The sequence below is a fragment of the Lithobates pipiens genome, unplaced genomic scaffold, assembly GCF_037356315.1.
Source record: "Lithobates pipiens isolate NorthernLeopardFrog02 unplaced genomic scaffold, aLitPip1_a1.2 Scaffold_28, whole genome shotgun sequence".
Classification (NCBI taxonomy): domain Eukaryota; kingdom Metazoa; phylum Chordata; class Amphibia; order Anura; family Ranidae; genus Lithobates; species Lithobates pipiens.
Genome location: NW_027507789.1, coordinates 177,530,540 through 177,551,740, shown reverse-complemented (window position 1 = coordinate 177,551,740; position 21,201 = coordinate 177,530,540). Strand labels below are relative to the sequence as shown.

Sequence of the window (21,201 nt, the reverse complement as noted above, 5' to 3'; positions counted from 1 at the left end):
GTGAGAAAAATACTTACTGTGGAAACGCATCAGGAACCAGGGGAGGGGCGACTGGATCCTTTATCCGACAGCTTCTACTGTATGAAGACACACAGTGATAGGGTATTACTGATTTAGTTGCAGAAGTTGTATTATCTCTAATACATACATATATATATACATACATATATATACATATATATATATATGTATGTATGTATGTATATATATATTTATATATTATAAGCAGGGCTGCTGTTAGAAATCATGGGGCCCCATACAGCCTACCTTAAAGGTCCCCCCCCCCCCCAGGCCGAAAGTGACTGAAGACATAGATTCATCAGTCCTCAGCTGCACAGATGAATGAATAGAAAGCGTTTCCTGCTCATTCACAAACTGAAACACAGTTAACACAGTTTACCATGCTTCAGTGCTGAATGGACACATGAGTGATTGGTACCAACCGTTCACTGTGTTCATTCAGGAAAGAAAGGGACCGGTAAATTACATATTTACCGGTCACTTCCCCTGCTCTCCATCCTGAAACATCCCCCTGTGTGCCTAGGCTGATCCCTCGTCAGCCTAGGTATTGTCCCAGAGCATATTGCGGATCTTAGTAATAAAATGGCATTGAGGCTTGTGGCTTAGGCATAGGTTTTCAAATGGGGTTAAAGCTCTGGACAGGTCTGTTTTGCGTTGAGTAGAGTTTATATAATGTTTAATTTGCAAGCATTCTAGAGGATCTAGATTTGGTTCAGCCAAGAGTGTGTTCATATGTTCTAGAATCTAGAGTAAGTATGTTGCCCACTCGAAAAGAGGTGGTGTATGCATAAACCTATGTCTGGTTGTTTATTGAATAGTGGATGGGGGACCATCCCCGAGAGTTCATTAGGATTGGTGATTGAGTGCCTGGGTTCTTGGAAAGTTTGAGTTTATGGCAGACTTTGGTGAAACATTCCAATGTAGGGCCTATGGTGGGGGTGTTCTGTTAGGTCTTTTGGTGTAAGATTTCGACTGATCCATGGGACGCAGCTAACAGGGTGCAAGGAGAAAGTTTTCTAGGGTTACCCAATCTTTTACCTGCTGGTGGGTGTGCAAGTCTATGATACTCTGTAATTGACAGGACCAACAGTAATGATGTATGTCAGGTAGGCCTATTCCTCCTTTGGTTTTGGGTTTTGTTAACTGGGTGTAACTAATTCTGGGGTGTCTTTCATTCCAGAGATAGTTCCTGCATATTTTTCTGAATGATTATAAAAAGGTATTGGGAAGTTTGATAGGTATTGTTTAAAGAAGGTATAGTATGCGTGGCAGGATATTAATTTTAACCACTTGGTGCCCACACTACGTCTATTGATGTCATGGGCCTTCAGTGGTTATATCTAAATGATGCCTGAGGCCACAGACACCATTCAGATATTGCCATTTTCAGCCGGCGATTCCCTGCACCATAAGAATGATCATAGCGGCTGTTCCGCTGCTTGATCGTTCTTACGGGCGGCGGGAGGGGACGCCCCCCGCCGCCCTCCGGTGCTTCTACCGACTCACCGTTTCCATCGGTGAGTCGGTCACAGGATCCCCCGGCCCCAGCAAGTAACCATAGAGATTTCCGGTGGACTAGATTGTCCCCGGAGTCTCTATGATCGTTCGGAGGCCGGGCGCGATGTTATGACGTCAAGCCCAGCCTCGGTATTCTAGGAAGCCAGGATCGTTTTTTTTTTTTTTATTCTTCCCAGCCTAGAGGTGAGATATGGGGTCTTATTGACCCCATATCTCACTGTAAATATGTCCGATCATGCCATATTCCTATTACAAGGGATGTTTACATTCCTTGTAATAGGAATAAAAGTCATCAATTTTTTTTTTTAAGTGTAAAACTAAAAAAATAAAATTAACAATAATAAAAAAAATTTTTTAAAGCGCCCCTGTCCCCGTGAGCTCGCACACAGAATCGAACGCATACGTAAGTCCCGCCCACATATGAAAACGGTGTTCAAACCACACATGTGAGGTATCGCCGCGAACGTTAGAGCAAGAATAATAATTCTAGCCCTAGACCTCCTCTGTAACCCAAAATATGTAACCAGTAAAAAAATGTAAAGCGTTGCCTATGGGGATTTTTAAATACCAAATTTTGGCGTCATTCCACGAGCGCGTGCAATTTTGAAGCATGACATGTTGGGCATCTATTTACTCGGCGTATCCTCCTCTTTCACATTATGCAAAAAAATTGGGCTGACATTACTGTTTTTTTGTTTTTTAAAGCATGAAACAGTTTTTTTTCTGAAAAAAACGTGTTTGAAAAATTGCTGCGCCAAATACCGTGCGAGATAAAAAGTTGCAACAAGCGCCATTGTATTCTCTAGGGTCTTTGCTAAAAAAACATATATAATGTTTGGGAGTTCTATGTAATTTTCTAGCAAAAAAATTAGGAATTTTACATGTAGGAGAGAAATGTCAGAATTGGCCTGCATGCGAAGTGGTTAATGATAGCCGCTCTGCCAAACCAGGTGAAGTGTGCTTTGTTCCATTTCTTAAGATCCTCTGCGATAGTCTTGAGAAGGTGGTAGAAAGTGGTAGAGAATTTTTCAAGTATAGGTCGGCTAATTTTGTGGGAAATTGAATCCCTAGGTAGGTTATTGCGTCTGTTTTCTACGTAAATGGAACGTTTTGTTTGCATTGTAGAACTTGTGGTTTTGTTAGTGTTACATTGAGAGCGTACGACTTTGTGAAATTGATTTTTAAATGTTCTATGAACTGGAATAGACGGACGTCTTTGAGGAGGCTTGGTAGGGCTATAAAGGGTTTAGATAAAAATAGTAGAATGTCGTCAGCGAAAGCGGTAACTTTTTATTTATTATCGGCGATGTTGACTCCATCGATATCTATATTTTCACGTATCTTACAAAGGAAAGGTTCGAGAGTGAGAACAAATAATATGGGGCATAGGGGACATCCTTGGCGTGTGACATTTTTGTTTCATTATTTTGAATAAGAATTGTGGGAAGTGACTCCTTACTCTTTCTCCCATGTGACAGAGCTGGAGATTGGCTGCGCTGTACTCTATACCTCAGCAAACTCTTTCTGGAGGGTCATCTAACCAATGCCATTTACCCCTTTGCCAACAATCTGATTGGCTGGTAGAGGTGGCTGCATGCAGCAGGCTCCTCCATTACAGATTTACCAATCAGTGCCGGGCCATAGGACGCCTTAACAACTATCTAATACTCCTCTGTTCCAATCTTACTAATAATTTTCATTTTCAATTTTTTTTTAGCCCTGCCATTTATAGTGCAACCTGGTTCGGACCCCACTGACTTGGTTATGTTATTTATTTAAACCACATCAGATGTTTGAATGATAATCAATCTTATTCTGCACTTACCCAAATGTGTTCTGAGCCTGGGTCATCGATTTTACACTTATCTTGCGTGACATGGTCCCAGTTTTTGATAATTGCTGTGTTTCAGAGTCCTGCAGTATATAGAATAATACTTTGGTTAGGAATTCAACCCACATCCACCATTAGTGGGTCACCAACCCCAAAACCTTGCCTAGCAGAAAATTCCAATTCTTTCCATGTTTTATCCCTTTAAAGTCCCATGAAAATACAGAAAAATACCTGTTAGTCTGCCAGATATTAGCTTTTAAAGTGGTTGTAAAGTCAGAAGTTTTTTTACCTATAAGATAAAAAAAGTCTTCTGAGTGTAGCAGCCCCCCTCAGCCCCCCTCAGCCCCCTAATACTTACCTAAGCCCCCTCTCTCTCCAGCGATGTCCACGAGTTCCTCGGTCGTCCGGGACTCTCCTCCTTAATAGCTGAGACACAGCAGCGACGCCATTGGCTCACACTGCTGTCAATCAAAGTCAGTTAGCTAATCAGGAGAGAGAGGGGCGGGGCCAAGCTGGGGCTCCATGTCTGAATGGACACAGGGAGCTGTGACTCGGCTCGGGTGCCCCCATTGCAAGCTGCTTACTGTGGGGCCACTCAACAGGAGGGAGGGGCCGGGAGAGCTGAAGAGAGACCCGAGAAGAGGAGGATCTGGGTTGCTCTGTGCAAAACCACTACACAGGGCAGGTAAGTATAACATGTTTGTTATTTTTAGAGAAAAAAAAGAGACTTTACAATCACTTAAAGCCCTGTTGTGGACTGACAACAGTTTTGTGGTGGAGTGGTGTCAGCCCTGCCCAGTTACCTTTTGCAAAATGACAGAAATTCTGCACAACAAAAGGATTATTTGTTCTGTAGTCCCAACATTCATATAACACCAATAATTTACCCAGCACTTTACAAATATACTGTATATGGTACATTCACATCAGTCCTTGCCCTTAAGGAGCTTTCAATCTATGGCCAATATTAGACAGGAGCCAATTAACCTACAAGCATTTCTTTAAAGTGACGGAGGAAACCTATGCAAGCACAGGGAGAACATGCAGATTTGAACCAATGACCCCAGTGCTGCAAGGCAGAAGTGCTAAACCCTAATGATGGCCATACATGGATCAAATTTTGTCTGGTTCAGCAGGGACTGGACAAATTTCAATCCATGTATGGTCTCTATGGTTGAACAGAAGTTGATCTATTGATCGACTTCTGTTCAACCAGCTTGTTGGAAAATGTCCTCTCGATCAGCACTGCAGGCTATAGCCGGCAGCGCCAATCATTGTATTCCGCCGGTGGGGAAGTCTCTTTGCTGTCAGAATACAAAGACACATCGGGAAGGAATGTAGCAATAATCCTCTGATGCAATCAAGCCAGATACTGAGTACCATTCATTGGAACAATTGTTTATTGGCTACATAGTAAGATACAGCAGTAACATGCACTGAAATTTTATCTATGACGCAAAACATTTTTGAGGGCTGGGGGGGAGTTGTGGCTATGCCATATGTCGTACACTGGGACTTATGTTTAATAAATCCATACTCTACCCTTTTGACATAATTTTTTTTTAAAGTTCACTTCCATTGCAGTAGACTGAGTATCCTACAGTTTGATCAGGCCCCCGCTGTCATACAGTGTCATACAGTTCTGTGAAAAAATATTTGCCCCCTTCGTGATTTTATTTTTTTGCAAATTTGTCACACTTAAATGATTCAGATCATCAAACATATTTTAATATTACACAAAGATAACCCAAGTAAATACAAAATGCAGTTTTTAAATGATGATCTCATTTATTAAGGGAAAAAAGCTGTCCAAACCTGCCAGACTCTATGTTAAAAAGGAATTGCCCCCTAAACCTAACAACTGGTTGGGCCACCCTTGGCAGCAACAACTGCAATCAAGAATTTGAAATAACTGGAAATGAGTCTTTACCATCTTTTAGAGGAATGTTGGCCCACTCTTCTTTGCAGAATTATTTTAATTTAGCCACATTGGATGGCTTTTGACCATGAACAGCCGGTTTAAGGTCATGCCACAGCATCTCAATCGGATTTCTGTCTAGACTTTGACTAGACCACTCCAAAACCTTCATTTAATTTTTTTGGAGCCATTCAGAGGTGGACTTGCTGGTGCGTTTCGGATCATTGTCCTGCTGCATAACCCAAGTGTGCTGGAGCTTGAGGTCAGGAACTGATGGTCAGAGATTCTCCTTTGGGATTTTCTGGTAGAGCGCAGAATCCATGGTTCTATTAATTATGGCAAGTCGTCCAGGTCCTGAAGCTGCAAGGCAGCCCCAGACCATCAGACTACCACCATCATGTTTGACTGTTGTTCTTTTTATGAAATGCTGTGTTAGCTTTACGCCAGATGTAACAGGACACACACCTTCCAAAAACGTAAATTTTTGTCTCATCAGTCCACAGAATATTTGCCCAACAGTCTTGGGGATAATCAAGATGTTTTTTGGCAAATGTAAGACGAGACTTTGTGTTCTTTTTGATCAGCAGTGACTTTTGCCTTGGAATTCTCCCATGGATGAGTTTTTTGCCCAGTCTCACTGACCTTACCTGAGGCAAGTAGGGCCTGTAGTTCTTTAAATATTGTTCTGGGTTCTTTTATGACATCCTGTATGAGTTGTCATAGTAGTTTTGATAGGCGGGTAACTCCTGGGAAGGTTCACCACTGCTTTCTCCATTTGTGGATAGTGGCTCTCACCATGGTTTGCTGGAGTCCCAAAGCCTTAGAAATTGATACATGTCAATTACTTTGTATCTCAACCTGTTCTTGAATTTCTTTAGATTATGGCATGATGTATTGCTTTTTGAGATCTTTAATGCCGCGTACACACGACTGAACTTTCCGGCAGACTTGGTCCAGTGGACCGGAATCCGTCAGACGATTTGATCGTGTGTGGGCTCCAGTGGACTTTTTTTACCCAAAAGTCCGAAGGACCTAGACATAAAACATGTTTCAAATCTATCTAGACTCAAGTCCGACAGACTAAAAATTGGGAAAACCGTTCGTCTGTGTGCTAGTCCGACGGACCAAATACGATGCAAGGGCAGCTATTGCCTACTGGCTATTGAATTTCCTTGTTTAGTCCCGTTTATGTCATCAGGTTCCAAACGAAAAAAAAAAAGCTGTCGAACGGACTTAGTCCGGTCATGTGTGGCCAAGTCCGTTCGTTCAGAAAATCCGTTGGACCTCCGCCGAAAGTCCGTCGGGAAGACCGTCGGACCTAGTCCATTGAAAAGTTTGGTCGTGTGTACGCGCCATTAGCGTACTTCACTTTGTCAGACAGCTTTTATTGAAGTGATTTCTTGATTCAATAGGTCTGGCAGTAATCAGGTATGGGTTTGGCAAGTGAAATTTAACTCAGCTTCCCAAAAAATCTGGCTAATCACAGTTTATCAATGATTTAGCAGGGGGTTTGGGGCAACAACTGCTTTTTCATATAGGGCCAGGGAGTTTTGGACAGCTTTTTTCCCTCCCTCGTCATTTAAAAACTGCATTTAGGATCTACTTGTGTTTTTTTTGTGTGATATTAAAATTTGTTTGATGATCTGAATCATTTAAGTGTGACAAATATGCAAAGAAAATGAAAAAGGGAGGGGGCACATACTTTTTCACAACACTGTATACCACTCTTAGGTTAGCCTGAAAGAATGACGGTAAGTTTTTACTAAGGCTACATTCACATCTGAGCATAGTGTTTTGCGATAGGCGTTTTAGCACATTTTTGCCATGTTTTTCAATCAACAGACAATGGATTTGAATGGGCTGCCTGTCACGTGAAACCCAAGTACCAAATTTTGCGACTGAGCCAAGTGCAGTTGGCGTTGCGTGTTTTTGCTACTCATGTTTGGGGGGCCATTAAGAAATAATTGTACCGCAAGCGTAATGCACATTTTTGAGTGTTTTTTGCACGTTCGTGGAAGTATAGGCAGAAACGCGCATTTCTGCCCAAGTTTCTGCTACGCTCAGATGTGAATGGGGCCTTAGATTGTATGACACAGTCTCTCCTGATCTCCACAGAGACTGGACTCTGAGATAATTAGAGCCAATGTTGGGAACTGGAGTCATTGTTTCACTTGTCTAATTCTATTTCTGTTTTTTACATCTACTTCTCTTTTCGGTATGGCTCAACACTCTGGCTGTGGTTTGTATGGGGAGCCTTTCTGCTCTGCTGGATTTTGCATTGTATAAAATCAGCATTGCGTTCACCAGCTTCTGGCTGAATGGATTTTTGATTAAATGATTAAAAAATTAAACCAGAATTATTAAAAGCCTGGAGAGACACTAGAGTAAAAAAAAAAAAAAAAAGTATGATTTACCCCTCCGTGTGGCTACTCCTTGGCTTTATTCAACCCTAATGTTTTATTCAGTAGACTAAAACATGCATTTTCTGAGACCAAAATTATTATTTTGAATAGCTTTACCACTTTACTGTGTTCCTTGTGTGTGGTTAGCAGGTTTTATACAATATATTACCACCTATATTCCTTTTCAGACTCTTGTGCCCGCGATTGTGCGTGACCGGTGTTTATCGGGACTGCCGGCCACATGCATCGGCACCCCCGCAGTGCAACGGGCACGTGCGCGCCAAGCATTAGAACTAGTAATAATGAGCTCTAACTACATCAGATTTGTTCACTTTATTTCAGATCAATTTAAAATGAATTTGTATTGGTTGCTAAGGGGTTCATTCATCAAATATTTACTGTGAGAATGTGTCAAGCATCCTCCCAGCCATCTCAAATAATTTCCATTACTTTCCGATTGAGGCATTTCAGGAAAAGACCACAATATGGCTACTAGTTGGAGCTGATGATCATCATAGGAAATAAATGCATTATGCCGCGTACGCACGACCAGACTTTCCAGCAGGCTAGGTCCGACAGACTTCGCAACGGACTTTCGGCAGAGTTCCGAATGAACGGACTTGCCCACACATGACCGGACTTTACGGCAGACTAGGTCCAACGGTCTTCCTGACGGACTTTCGACGGAGTTACAACAGACTTCCAAATGAATAGACTTGCCCACACACGGACTAAATCTAATTTTGAACGTGATGAGTTATGACGGGACTAGAAAAGGAAGTCAAGCTCACCGCTTTTATTGGTGAGATTGACACCTTACGAGCCCCGTTGTCTTTATATGGATTTTAAGGGGAACCCCCTACACTGTAAAAACGGCGTGGGGGTCCCCCCAAGGTCCCTACCAGACCCTTATCCGGGCACACTGCCCGGCCGGTCAGGAAAGGGTGTGGGGATGAGCAGGCGCTCCCCTTCCTGAACCATACCAGGCCACATGCCCTCAACATGGGGGGTGGATGCTTTGGGGAAGGGGGGCACCTGAACTATACCTCGCCCCATGCCATGTCGTAGCGCACCGTGCACACAGCATTGCAGTGGGAGAGAGCGTCGTGTCAACATCGGAAGAAGACCAGAGGGAAGAAGACAATGGAAAACACCAGCCAGCACTAGCAAAAGAGCGGCAAAAGAGCGGCAAAAGAGCAGACGATAGCAGAGGAGCCTGGGAGAAGAATTGGAGAGCAGGAGAAGAATCAGAGAGCAGGAGAAGAGGCCAGAGAGCGGGAGAAGAGGCCACCAAAGACAGAAGAGACCCACGGAGCTGCCTAATAAACTACTTTAAAAACTTGTCTAGTGTGTTTTTTTATTGACACTTTTCCCCCCAGGTGAATGGGTAGGGGTACGATGTACCCCATACTTATTCACATAGGGTGGGGGCCAGGATCTGTGGGGCCCCCTTATTAAAGGGGGCTCTCGGATTCCCATAAGCCCCCCGCCGGCAGACCCCGACAACCCATGGCCAGGGTTGTCGGGAAGAGGCTCTTGTCCTCATCAACATGGGGATAAAGTGTGCTGGGGTGGGGGGGCCCAGAGGGCACGCCCCTTCCCAAAAGCACCCACCCCCATGTTGAGGGCATGTGGCCTGGTACGGTTGGGGGGGGCACTTGCTCATCCCCACCCCCTTTCCTGACTGGCTGGGCTGCATGCTCTGATAAGGGTCTGGTATGGACCTTTGGGGGACCCCCACAGCGTTTTTTCGGCATAGGGGGTTTCCCTTAAAATCCATACCAGACCTAAGGGACATTGTCACCTCTCTCTCATGCTTTTTCCTGTGTTTTTCCTATTGCAGTAAGCGCAAGATGTACAGTAAGTATCTCGCAGCCGAGAACCAGCTCGATAGGATCGCGCTGGAAACATTCTTGCACGCAGGTGCTGTAGTTACCCTTGTGTCGTATTTGGTCCGTTGGACCAGCATACAGACAAACGGGTTTTACATTACAACTGGGTCCGGCGGGAAGATTTAAAACATGTTCTATTTCTAAAGTCCGTCCGATTTTTGGACAACAAAGGTTTGATGAAGCCCACACACGATCGAATTGTCCGACAGATTCGTTCCGTCGGACCTTTGCAAAAATTCCGGGTCGTGTGTACATGGCATAAGGCTAATTATGTGGGTTAATTGTGACAACTGTGTGAATGCTTGAGACATTGCACAACACATTTTTTATAAACAGATCCCTAAGGATTAATTGGTGTGCCCAACATTCTTTGCCTTTCTTAAATGGGTTAAAAGGTAAAAAAGTTTTTTTGCCTTAATGCACATGTGTCAAACACCCGTGGGTCGAATAAGCCATTTCAAAGAACAGGAGAAGTGGAGAGGGCCGACAGGGAACTCCAGAAGAGGAAGTTTGGGGCCGTTTAGTGCAAAACCCTTGCACACAGCAGTTAAGTATAATATGTTTCTTGATCATACATCACGGGACACAGGAGCTTCATTACATAGTGGGTTATATAGGCACCTCTGGTGATTGGACACTGGTTGACCCTAATTAAGGAGAATTCCTCCCCTATATAACCCCTCCCATTTGGGAAGCACCTCAGTTTTTTCGCCAGTGTCTAGGTGATGGTCACGTAAAACTTTAGCTCTATGCAGGTCCCTGCGAGGGCCGAAGGGCTACAACAAACCGGATCCATACCTCGGGCCGATATTTGACTCCCAAGATGGTATGGTACCCGGGCCTCGTCTGCCGAAGAAGCGAGGTTTTGCCTGTAAGTCCTCTCCATTGGAAGACTGGGCTCTGGGAAAACCAGACTTGGTGTACTGTTTATACAGAGCGCACGAAAGTTTCTGGCAGAGCTTTCTACATGGCCCAGGTGGGAGGTTCTTCCGAGTAAGAGCCCCAGATATACCTGAAGGTTGGCTAACAATACCCGCCGTGATGGGTGAAGGCTGGAATTTGTCTGGTTCAGCAATTCCTGCGGCGGGGACAGGTAAGGGAAGTCATCCTGTATATTTAATATATGAATGGATTTCTTCATTGTGAGTAGTTGTATGTCTTACCTGGTTTCCACCACTAGAGGGAGTAAGAGCAGCCTGATGCATACTTACATGCCTTTCAATACACACGCTCAAGTGAAAGCCTGTTTCTCCAGCTAACTCACGTCTCCATTGCAGTCCCTGCCACAAAGAAGGTAAACAGGGGTCCCACGCAGTTCAGGGGTCCCACGCTGCTCCATTTTGGGTTCTCCTCCCCCCCGGATTCCGCGGTCCTCATGCACGCGCGCCGGGCGCGCTCCCGGCCTAATGGAGGAGGGGGGGTGTGGTTGCGAGCCGTGCACGTCAGTGTGCACGGCGCTGTGCTGCGCAGGCGCCAGGCGGCAGTTTTAAAAGCCCAGAGCGTCAGGGGACTGTAATTGGAGACACAGGAGCTGTGGGCAGTAAGCATCCGTGGGGATTGGATCCAGGCAAACCTTAAGACACCTACTCAGCATCAGGTTGTGCAGTTTAATCATATATTTATTTATTGTGAGACTTTAAGCGCAACAGTGATCGCACTTGTACTAGTACCTCTGCTTTGTAGCCTAGTACTATGTCTCCTCGTAAGAGGGTCTCAGGGGGAGGTAATAAGAGCACTGGCAAGTCACCGCCTAGGTCCAGGGGTTCCAAAAGTGCCTGTAAATTACCATCCCCCCCTGCAAGACTGGAGCCAGCCTCTCAAGACGAGTCGGTGCCCCTGTCAGGTTTTGCAGCCTCTCCTAATGTCGCAGCCCCGGTTTATGTCACTGAGGACTCCCTTAGGGCTACATTGGAGGGTTTTGAAGGGAGAATCATGAATTTTATTTCTGCTTCCCTAAAAGATAGCAGGAAAAGGGGTAGATCCCCTCCCTCTGCTAAAATCCCTCTCTCGGATGGTTCTTCTGAAAATGAGGAGGGATCCCTATCTTTGGATAGGGATCATGAGCAGTCGGATGAATCAGAGGAAGAGGAGATAGTCCCCTCCTCCCAGGCACTCAGAAAGCAGGTGCAGTATTATACTGAATTGGTGGGTACCACATTCAGAATGCCTGCTGCTGAAGTCGCTACGTCCTCTGTTTCTTCCCTGGGAGTCAGGAAAGCCCCACAGACTGCTTATTCCTTCCCAATTCATCCTTTAATGGATGAATTGATGTATGAGGATTGGGGACATCCCGATAAACTGTTTACTCCTCCCAAGAGGTTTTCCATGCATTATCCTGTGGAGGAAAGTTTCACCAAGAAGTGGGGGGTCCCATTGGTCGATGCGGCTGTTTCTTGTGTGAATAAGAACCTAACTTGTCCTTTGGATAATGCGCAGGTATTCAAGGATCCAACTGATAAAAAGCTGGAAACCTTATTAAAAGCCTCCTTTTCCATGGCTGGCACTGTGGTGCAACCTACAGTCGCAGCCGTGGGGTTGTGTCAGTTCCTCAAGGAACAAGTTAAACAGATGCTTGGGCTCCTTCCCAGTGAGGAAGTGGAGAGTTATGCAGAATTGCCTCACATCCTGTGTTTCATAATTGATGCGATTTTGGATTCCGTCCAACAAGCTTTTACGTTTGTCTCTCATGTTGGTTCACATGCGAAGGGCCCTATGGCTAAAGAATTCGGCTGCTGAGCTGTCATGCAAAAAGCATTTGACTGGGTTCCCGTTTAAAGGGGAGCGTTTGTTTGGGGAAGAATTAGATAAATTCGTCCAAAATATTTCAGGAGGTAAATCTACCCTCCTTCCAGTCAAAAAGAGCAAGCGTCCTTCATTCAGGCGTGCTCTCTCTCCCGAAGCATCAAGCTCTAAACAGTGGCGACGGCCTTCTCAGTCCTCCACTGCTAGAAAGGCTCAAGGCCGAGCCCAGGGACAGAAAAAGACTTGGGGGCGAAAGCCTGCCAAGCAGAGCCCCAAAACTTCCTTGTGAAGGGGCGCCCCCGCTCGGCAGAGTGGGGGGAAGGCTCCTGCAGTTTGCAGGCGCCTGGCGGGAAGAGATCCAGGACAAGTGGGTGATCTCTTCAGTATCTCTGGGCTACAAGCTAGAGTTTCAGGAGATTCCACCTTCTCGTTTCCTAAGGTCAAGGATCCCCAGGGATCCAGTAAAGCAAAAACCGCTATTTCTGGCCTTAGATCAGTTACTATCCCAGGGTGTGATAGTAGAAGTAAACCCGAAAGATCAGGGTTCAGGGTTTTACTCAAATCTCTTCACCGTTCCAAAACCAAATGGAAGTGTCAGACCTATCCTGGATCTGAAAGACCTAAACCGGTTTTTACACATCCAGACCTTCCGAATGCAGTCAATCCGCACTGTGGTCTCCTCCCTGCAAGGGGGAGAATTCTTGGCATCAATAGATATCAAGGATGCATATCTCCATGTGCCAATTTTTCCCGCACACCAAAAATTTCTAAGGTTCGCGGTAGAGCGGCGCCATTTTCAATTTGTGGCCTTGCCGTTCGGGCTTGCTACAGCCCCTCGAGTCTTCACAAAGATTCTGGACCCTCTCTTAGCAATCTTAAGAGTTCAGGGCATAGCCGTCATGGCCTATCTAGACGACTTGCTTCTCATGGAGAAAACTGCAGCGTTCCTAAGTCGCAGCGTCACCAAAACGCTAGAACATCTAGAACGCCTAGGTTGGATTATAAACCTAGAAAAGTCGTCCCTACAACCGACTACCAGGTTGGAATACCTAGGTATGATTATCGACACCGCTCAAGGCAGGGTGTTTCTTCCAAGGCTAAAGGCCTTGGCCATTGGAGATCTGGTGCGCCTGATTCTGGGCAGAAGATCTTCCTCCATTTGGTTGTGCATGAGACTATTAGGGAAGATGGTCGCCTCCTTCGAGGCCGTCCCATTCGCCCAGTTCCACTCAAGGCCTCTGCAAGGATGCATCCTTGCGGCTTGGAACAGGAAGCCCCAATCCCTGGATCTTCCTATGCGTCTATCCCCCGGGACACGCAAAAGTCTTGTCTGGTGGTTACAAACCAGGAATTTGCTGAAGGGCAAAACTTTTCTTCCTCTCTCATGGAAGATTATCACAACAGATGCCAGCCTGACAGGCTGGGGAGCTGTATTGGAGGGAACGTGCTCGCAGGGCAAATGGTCTGCGACCGAAAGTCTACTGCCCATAAATATCTTGGAGATTCGGGCAGTTTACATAGAGTGGTCTTACAGACTGCGAGGTTTCCCGGTTCGGGTTCAGTCCGACAATGCCACCGCAGTGGCTTACATCAATCACCAGGGCGGTACCAGAAGTCTGGTGGCCCAAAAGGAGGTGAATCGCATACTTGTCTGGGCAGAAAAGCATGTTCCGTGTCTTTCTGCAGTCTTCATCCCAGGAGTGGAGAATTGGCAGGCGGATTTTCTCAGCCGCCAGCAGTTGTGCCCAGGAGAATGGGCTCTGCACCCCGATGTGTTTCAGAACATATGTCACAAGTGGGGTACTCCAGACGTAGATCTGTTTGCGTCCAGGTTCAACAGGAAACTGGACAAGTTTGTGTCAAGGACAAGAGATGCACTTGCTCAGGGGTCAGATGCTCTGACGGTTCCCTGGGATCAGTACAATCTGATCTATGCCTTCCCCCCGAGCCCGCTGCTGTCGCGGTTCCTGGGAAGGGTCAAGAGGGAGACGAAGTCGGTCCTTTTGGTGGCCTCGGCTTGGCCCAGGCGACCATGGTATGCAGAAATCATGAAGTTGGCAGTAGGCAGGCCATGGACCCTCCCTCTCCGGCCAGATCTGCTCTCACAGGGTCCAATCTACCATCCTGCTTTACGCAGTCTGAATTTGACGGTCTGGCTGCTGAGACCCACATTCTGAGAGACCGTGGCCTTTCGGGGCCAGTCCTTTCTACTCTGGTCAATGCCAGAAAGCAGGCCTCCAGGCTTATTTATTATAAAATCTGGAGGACATATGTTTCCTGGTGTGAACTCAGGAAGTGGCATCCTAGAAAGTATGTCATTAACAGAATCTTGGCCTTTCTCCAGTCAGGCCTAGAAATGAATTTGGCCATAAGCACTATTAAAGTGCAGATTTCGGCCCTGTCGGTATTTTTTCAAAAACCGCTTGCATCCCATTCCCTGGTACGGGCTTTTATCCAGGGGGCTATGCGGACAAAACCGCCAGTTAAACCTCCGGTATGCCCATGGGATCTGAATTTGGTTCTCTCGGCCTTACAGGGGCAACCATTTGAACCTTTGCATCTGGCTTCTTTAGCTCTCCTGACTAAAAAGCTGGTCTTCTTAGTAGCCATATCTACGGCTAGAAAAGTATCAGAGTTGGCAGCTCTTTCCAATAAAGAGCCGTATTTAATTATCCATAAGGACCGGGTGGTCACGCGTCCCAACAGGTCCTTTCTACCTAAGGTGATTTCGGTTTTCCATTTGAATCAGGATGTAATCCTACCATCCTTTTTTCCGGACCCTCAGTCCACAGAGGAAGAGTCTTTACACACTTTGGATGTGGTTAGAGCAATCAGTGTTTATCTTCAAGCAACTTCTCAGATAAGGAAAACTGATTGTTTATTTATTCTGACGGAAGGCCCTAGAAAGGGCCAGGCAGCGTCAAAGTCCACTCTCTCAAGGTGGATCCGACAAGTTATTTCTCAGGCCTATGGCCTAAAGGGGAAGATTCCTCCTTTTCAGGTGAAAGCGCACTCTACTAGGGCTGTCAGTGCTTCTTGGGCAGTGCATCACCAGGCCTCCCTGGCTCAGATCTGTAAGGCTGCGACTTGGTCATCAGTCCACACATTCACCAGATTCTATCAGGTGGATGTCAGAGGGCAAGAGGATATCGCCTTCGGGCGCAGTGTACTGCAGGCTGCAGTTTAGGTCCTCAGGTCCCTGGCGGTCTATGTTTATGATCTGTGTCTCCCTCCCCTCAATCTGAGCATTGCTATGGGACATCCCACTATGTAATGAAGCTCCTGTGTCCCGTGATGTATGATCAAGAAAATGGGATTTTTATATACAGCTTACCTGTAAAATTGAGAGTACATCACGGGACACAGGGCTCCCGCCCCTCTTGGGTTTTACGTGGTTTCTTATTGCTTTGCTACAAAACTGAGGTGCCTCCCAAATGGAAGGGGTTATATAGGGGAGGAATTCTCCTTAATTAGGGTCAACCAGTGTCCAATCACCAGAGGTGCCTATATAACCCACTATGTAATGAAGCTCCTGTGTCCCGTGATGTACTCTCAAGAAAAGGATTTTACAGGTAAGCTGTATATAAAAATCCCATTTTATTATTTAACCACTTAAGGACCGAGCCTCTTTCTGAGATTTGTTGATTACAAGTTAAAAAAAGTTATATATATATATATTTTTTTTTTCTAACACCCTAGAGAATAAAATGGCAGTCATTGCAATACTTTCTGTCACACCGTATTTGTGAAGCAGTCATACAAGCGCACATTTTGTTTTGAAAAAATACACTTTTTTGAATTAAAAAATAACACAACAGTAAAGTTAGCCCATTTTTTATTTTTTTTTATATATTGTGAAAGATAATGTTACGAGGAGTAAATTGATACCCAACATGTCACGATTCCAAATTGCGCCCGCTCGTTTAATGGCGACAAACTTTTACCCTTAAAAATCTCCATAGGCGTCGGTTCTACATGTTGCATGTTTTGAATTACAGAGGAGGTCTAGGGCTAGAATGTTTGCTCTCACTCTAATGATCACGATGATACCTCACATGTGTGGTTTGAACACCGTTTTCATATGCGGGTGCTACTCACGTATATGTACACTTCTGCACGCGAGCTTGGTGGGATGGGGCGTGTTTAAAAACATTTTTTTATCATTTATTTTACCTTTTATTTTTACACTGTTCTTTTAAAACAAAAAATGGTATCACTTTTATTCCTATTACAAGGAATGTAAACATCCCTTGTAATAGAAAAAAAAGCATGACAGGACCTCTTAAATATGAGATCTGGGGTCAAAAAGACAGAAAAAAAAAAGATATTTACACTAAAATGCAATAAAAAAAAAATGTAATTTAAAAAAATACAAAAAAAATGGCCCTTTAAGAGCTATAGGCGGAAGTGACATCAAAATGTCACTTCCGCCCTGCAATGATCCTCCCCTCACTAATCTCCATGTCAGGCTAGGGAGAGGATTTGATCGCCTCCGCTGCTGCCGACGGCTCTGGCAAGCGGTGGAGGGCACCAGAGCGCGGAGGGAGGGGGGCCCTCTCCCGCCACCGATAATAGTGATCTTGTGGCGATTCCGCCACCGAAACCCCTTTTATCTTTGAGTGGACCACCCGCTGAAGAAGAGGATAGCTAGCTGCTGCCATAACAACAATATTCCTCTTCAAAGTACCGATGCATAACGAAGGAAGTGGTTAAAAAAAAGCCTTTAGAATAACTTTAAAATCCAGTTATTCCCTGTACACACGATCGGACATTGCGTCCACAAAATCCGTCAGATTTTTTCCAACGGATTTTGGCCAAAACATACAGACGGTTGGACAAAGTTGTCGGAAAATCCGATCGTTCGGAACAAGGTGACCTACGTTGCATACGACGGGACTACGTAGAGGCTAGTAGCCAATAGCTTTGGTCTCGTAATTTAATTTGAGCATGTGCGGCACTTTGTCTGTCGGAATTCTCTACAAACGATCGTATTTTGTTGTCGGAAAATTTTAGATCATGCTCTCAAACTTTTTCCGTCTGAATTTCCGGCGGAAAAAGTCAGATAGAGCCCACACACAATCGGATTTTCCAACAACATAATCCGATCGGACCTTTTGCATCGGAATTTCCGACCGTGTGTACAGGGCATTAGTCTCTCCTACTCTCACCAGTGCTCTCTGCTGGCAGAGCTGAGTAGCAGCCATCACAAGTGGCTTTACACAGACTTATATTGCAGAGAAGAAGGACTTTTACTGAGAGCTGATTACTGAATGTACTGGGTCTAACTCTGGTGGCTATTGAAATTCACAATCATATTTAAACACCCTGCACAACTGTTGTAATAAGAAAGTGGATGTAAAACTACACAAAATCATAGGCGTGCACACAGGGTGTGCCAGGTGTTTATCTAACTTAATATCCATTTTTGTGGCTTCAATTAAGCTTTACAAAGAGCAATAGCATACAAAAGGAGTGAAAGTCTCACCATGATTCCATGACCAGTGTTATCAAGGGAAGAGAAATTTATGGGATTTCTGGCATATGTGGAATGTAGTCCTTTGTTCTCTCCATACACAATTTTTTGAGTGCGTGGGAACTTTTTTGAAATTGTCAAACTTCCAATTTTGCGCCGGGAAACCTTTTCACCATGGATATCTATTAACTGCAGACAGAAATAGAATGAAAAATTAAATGTCTTTTTATGTAGCCATGGATGATACTCTACATTTTCCTTACCACCAGGGGACAATACAAACACATCTGATTTGATTAAATACTTACATTACATAGTAGGCGAGGCCAAAAAAAGACAAAAAAATTCATCAAGTCTGACCTATGTGTGTGATTTTATGTCAGTATTACATTGTATATCCCTGTATGTTGTGGCCGTTCAGGTGCTTATCTAATAGTTTTCTGAAATTATCGATGCCTCCCGCTGAAACCACCGCCTGTGGAAGGGAATTCCACATTTTCACTGCTCTTACAGTAAAGAACCTTCTACGCAGTTTAAGGTAAAACCTCTTTTCTTCTTGTTTTAGTGAATGGCCGCGTGTCTTATTAAATTCCCTTTCAGGGAAAAGTTTTATCCCTATTGTGGGGTCACCAGTATGGTATTTGTACATTGAAATCATATCCCCTCTCAAGCGTCTCTTCTCCAGAGAGAATAAGAGAATCAGTGCTCGTAACCTTTCCTCATATCTAACATTCTCCAGACCCTTTATTAGCTTTGTTGCCTTTCTCTGGACCTCCGGTTCCAGTACATCCTTCCTGAGGACTGGTCCCTAGAACTGGACAGCATACTCCAGGTGCGGCCGGACCACAGTCTTCTAGATTGGGAGGATTATCGTTTTATCTCTTATAACTGCTCCCAGTTTGCACACTGCATTCCATAAACTCTGCTGTAATTGCAGTTCAACTAGGAAAGAAATAGCATTTGAATTATTATACGCATAAGGGAACAAAGCAGATATGTACAAAGTTGAGCCTTTAAAAGTAAATACAACCTTAACTTTTATTTCAGGTTTGTATAAATAAAGTGATGGCTTCTTATATCTTTCACAGTCACCAGTGGTGGGAAATACCCACCTTTCCTAGTTTTAATCAATTGCTGCAGCCATTATAAACCCAATGATGGCATTACGCTCATCCAATAGATTTGAAGAAGTGTAGAATAAACTGGGGAGTCCAGCTACAAGAGAGTTAGTAACACTTTATTAGATACCTTTGTAGCACCCTGCCCTAAGCTGGAAGCACTTAATGTTTGGCTCTGCTGCACCCAGCTAAGCAGCAATTTATTTTTCAGGCCTGGTTAGGTCTATCCCAAAGCCTGGTGGTTAATTTATTCTGCCTGCCTCTGGAAGAAGCTTTTAGGAAAAGAGTAAGTGGGTTAACCACTGGGCTATGAAAATGTATCTGACCCTAGCCAATCCCTGGGAGTGAGGCCCAAGAAGTTGTGGCTGGTGAGAGGTTAAATGTTTGGGAGGGTCTGAGCTCTCTCTCTTCCGGGGTCTCTGCCTCTTGGAGGCAGCTTGTGCTATTGAAAAGCTGTTCTTATCAGGCCTGAACAGGTGCTTGGGTGAAGGCCTAAATGAATATGGACTGAAAGACAATTGAAGGGGGGGGACTACCTCAGAAATCTGGGATGGAGAAGGACCCCTTTCCCTGAACAGTGTCACAGGTAAGCTGGTTGGGGAGCCGTCTCTGTACATTGTGAGTAGGACATTTTGCCTAAAGCTCTAGGTATTCATGTGCTTTGAGGGTTAGACTCCAGAGGTTGCTACAAGGGCTGTGACTGCTTGCATAGAGACTAGCTGTCTATCCCCTCTACCTCCAACAATACTTAAAGAAGTACTCCAAGCATGCTTTTTATTTTCCCATGCAGTGGGGCTGTGTCCGCAATGCATGGGTTAAGTGCTAATTTTTAATTATTTTTAGGTGATTACAGAGATGAGATATACTTACCTAATCCTCAGATCCTCCGAGTGCAAGACCGATTCCCATTCCAGCCCCCCTATATGCTAGCAGTCTTGTGAATGGACTGTTCCTGATATCATCACGGCCACAGACCAGCTCTATGACCAATGTGAGGAAGGCAGGAACAGTCCATCGATGGATGTGGGGGAGCATTTTTTCCAGAGGGTTGAAGGACTGGGAAAGGATAGCCCTTCTTTGCACTCCTGGACAAAACAAGCAGTTAACCAATGCAGTGTGGGCACAGCCCCAACTGAATGGGAAAATAAAAATTCTTCTTTAAGGCTGCTACTGAAGGACTTTTCCTGAGAAGCTGTCCTCTAATGCCTGCACATGCTTTGAAGTATCCTACACCCTCATCTCTCTACCCAAGTACTGCAATAAATATTCAAAAACACCATTAGCTTGAACTTAGGTGTGCTTGGGAGCTGGTACATGGGCTGACAGCCACTAGACAGGTGAAGGACCTGGGTTGGCCTCTTTAGGGATAAGTGCTACACCTGTGTAATCTGTAACTACACTGTTTATCTCTTCTTCAGCCCTGGAAGAATTTACCCCTACCCCTTCCTGACCAGGCCATTTTTTGTGATACGGCACTGCGTCGCTTTAACTGACAATTGCGCAGACGTGCAACGTTGTACCCAAACAAAATGTACGTCCTTTTTTCCCCACTAATAGAGCTTTCTTTTGGTGGTATTTGATCACCTCTGTGGTTTTTATGTTTTGTGCTATAAACAAAAGAACAGCGACAATTTTGAAAAAAACACAACATTTTGTACTTTTTGCTATAATAAATATCCCAAATTTTAAAAAAACGAAAAACGAATTTCTTTATCAGTTTAGGTCACTATGTATTCTTCTACATATTTGTGGTAAAAAAATTGCAATAAGCGTATATTAAGTGGTTTGCGCAAAAGTTATAGCATCTACAAAATTGGGGATAGATTTATGGCATTTTTTTTTTGTACTAGTAATTTTGGCAATCAGCAATTTTTATCGGGACTGCGACATTGCGGTGGACAAATCAGACACTTTTGACACTTTTTTGGGACAATTGACATTTATACAGCGATCAGAGCTAACAATAGCCACTGATTACTGCATAAATGTCACCGGCAGGGAAGGGGTTAACACTAAGGGGCGATCAAGGGGTTAAATGTGTGTTCCCTAGTTGTGTTCTAACTTGTGAGAGGATTGGACTGACTGGGGGAGGAGACATATCGTTGTTCCTACTTAGTAGGAACACACAATCTGTTTCTCCTCCCCTGACAGGACTAGGATTAGGATTAGGTTTACACACACAAATCCCCGTTCCTGCTCTTGTGCCCACAACCACAGGTGCAGCGGGCACGCAGACGTCTGCTATAGCTCTTAAAGGAGCCACAGTATATATATAGCGATTCGCGC

The 21,201-nt window shown here is 44.7% G+C and overlaps 1 protein-coding gene across 2 annotated transcripts in view; it reads right to left on the bottom strand.

Moving 5' to 3' along the window:
- The window catches only part of ABI3 (ABI family member 3), a 77,984-nt gene that overhangs the window by 31,251 nt on the left and 25,532 nt on the right, over positions 1-21,201 (bottom strand). Inside the window, exons 3-5 of one of the 2 annotated variants that reach the window (XM_077459983.1) lie at positions 17,810-17,986; positions 3,365-3,453; positions 18-74 (exon numbers count right to left, since the gene is read on the bottom strand). In XM_077459983.1, coding sequence (XP_077316109.1) covers positions 18-74; positions 3,365-3,453; positions 17,810-17,986 — 323 coding nt within the window. Of the gene's footprint in view, positions 1-17; positions 78-3,364; positions 3,454-17,809; positions 17,987-21,201 lie in introns of both variants that reach the window. The other variant, XM_077459982.1, reaches the window with a different exon arrangement.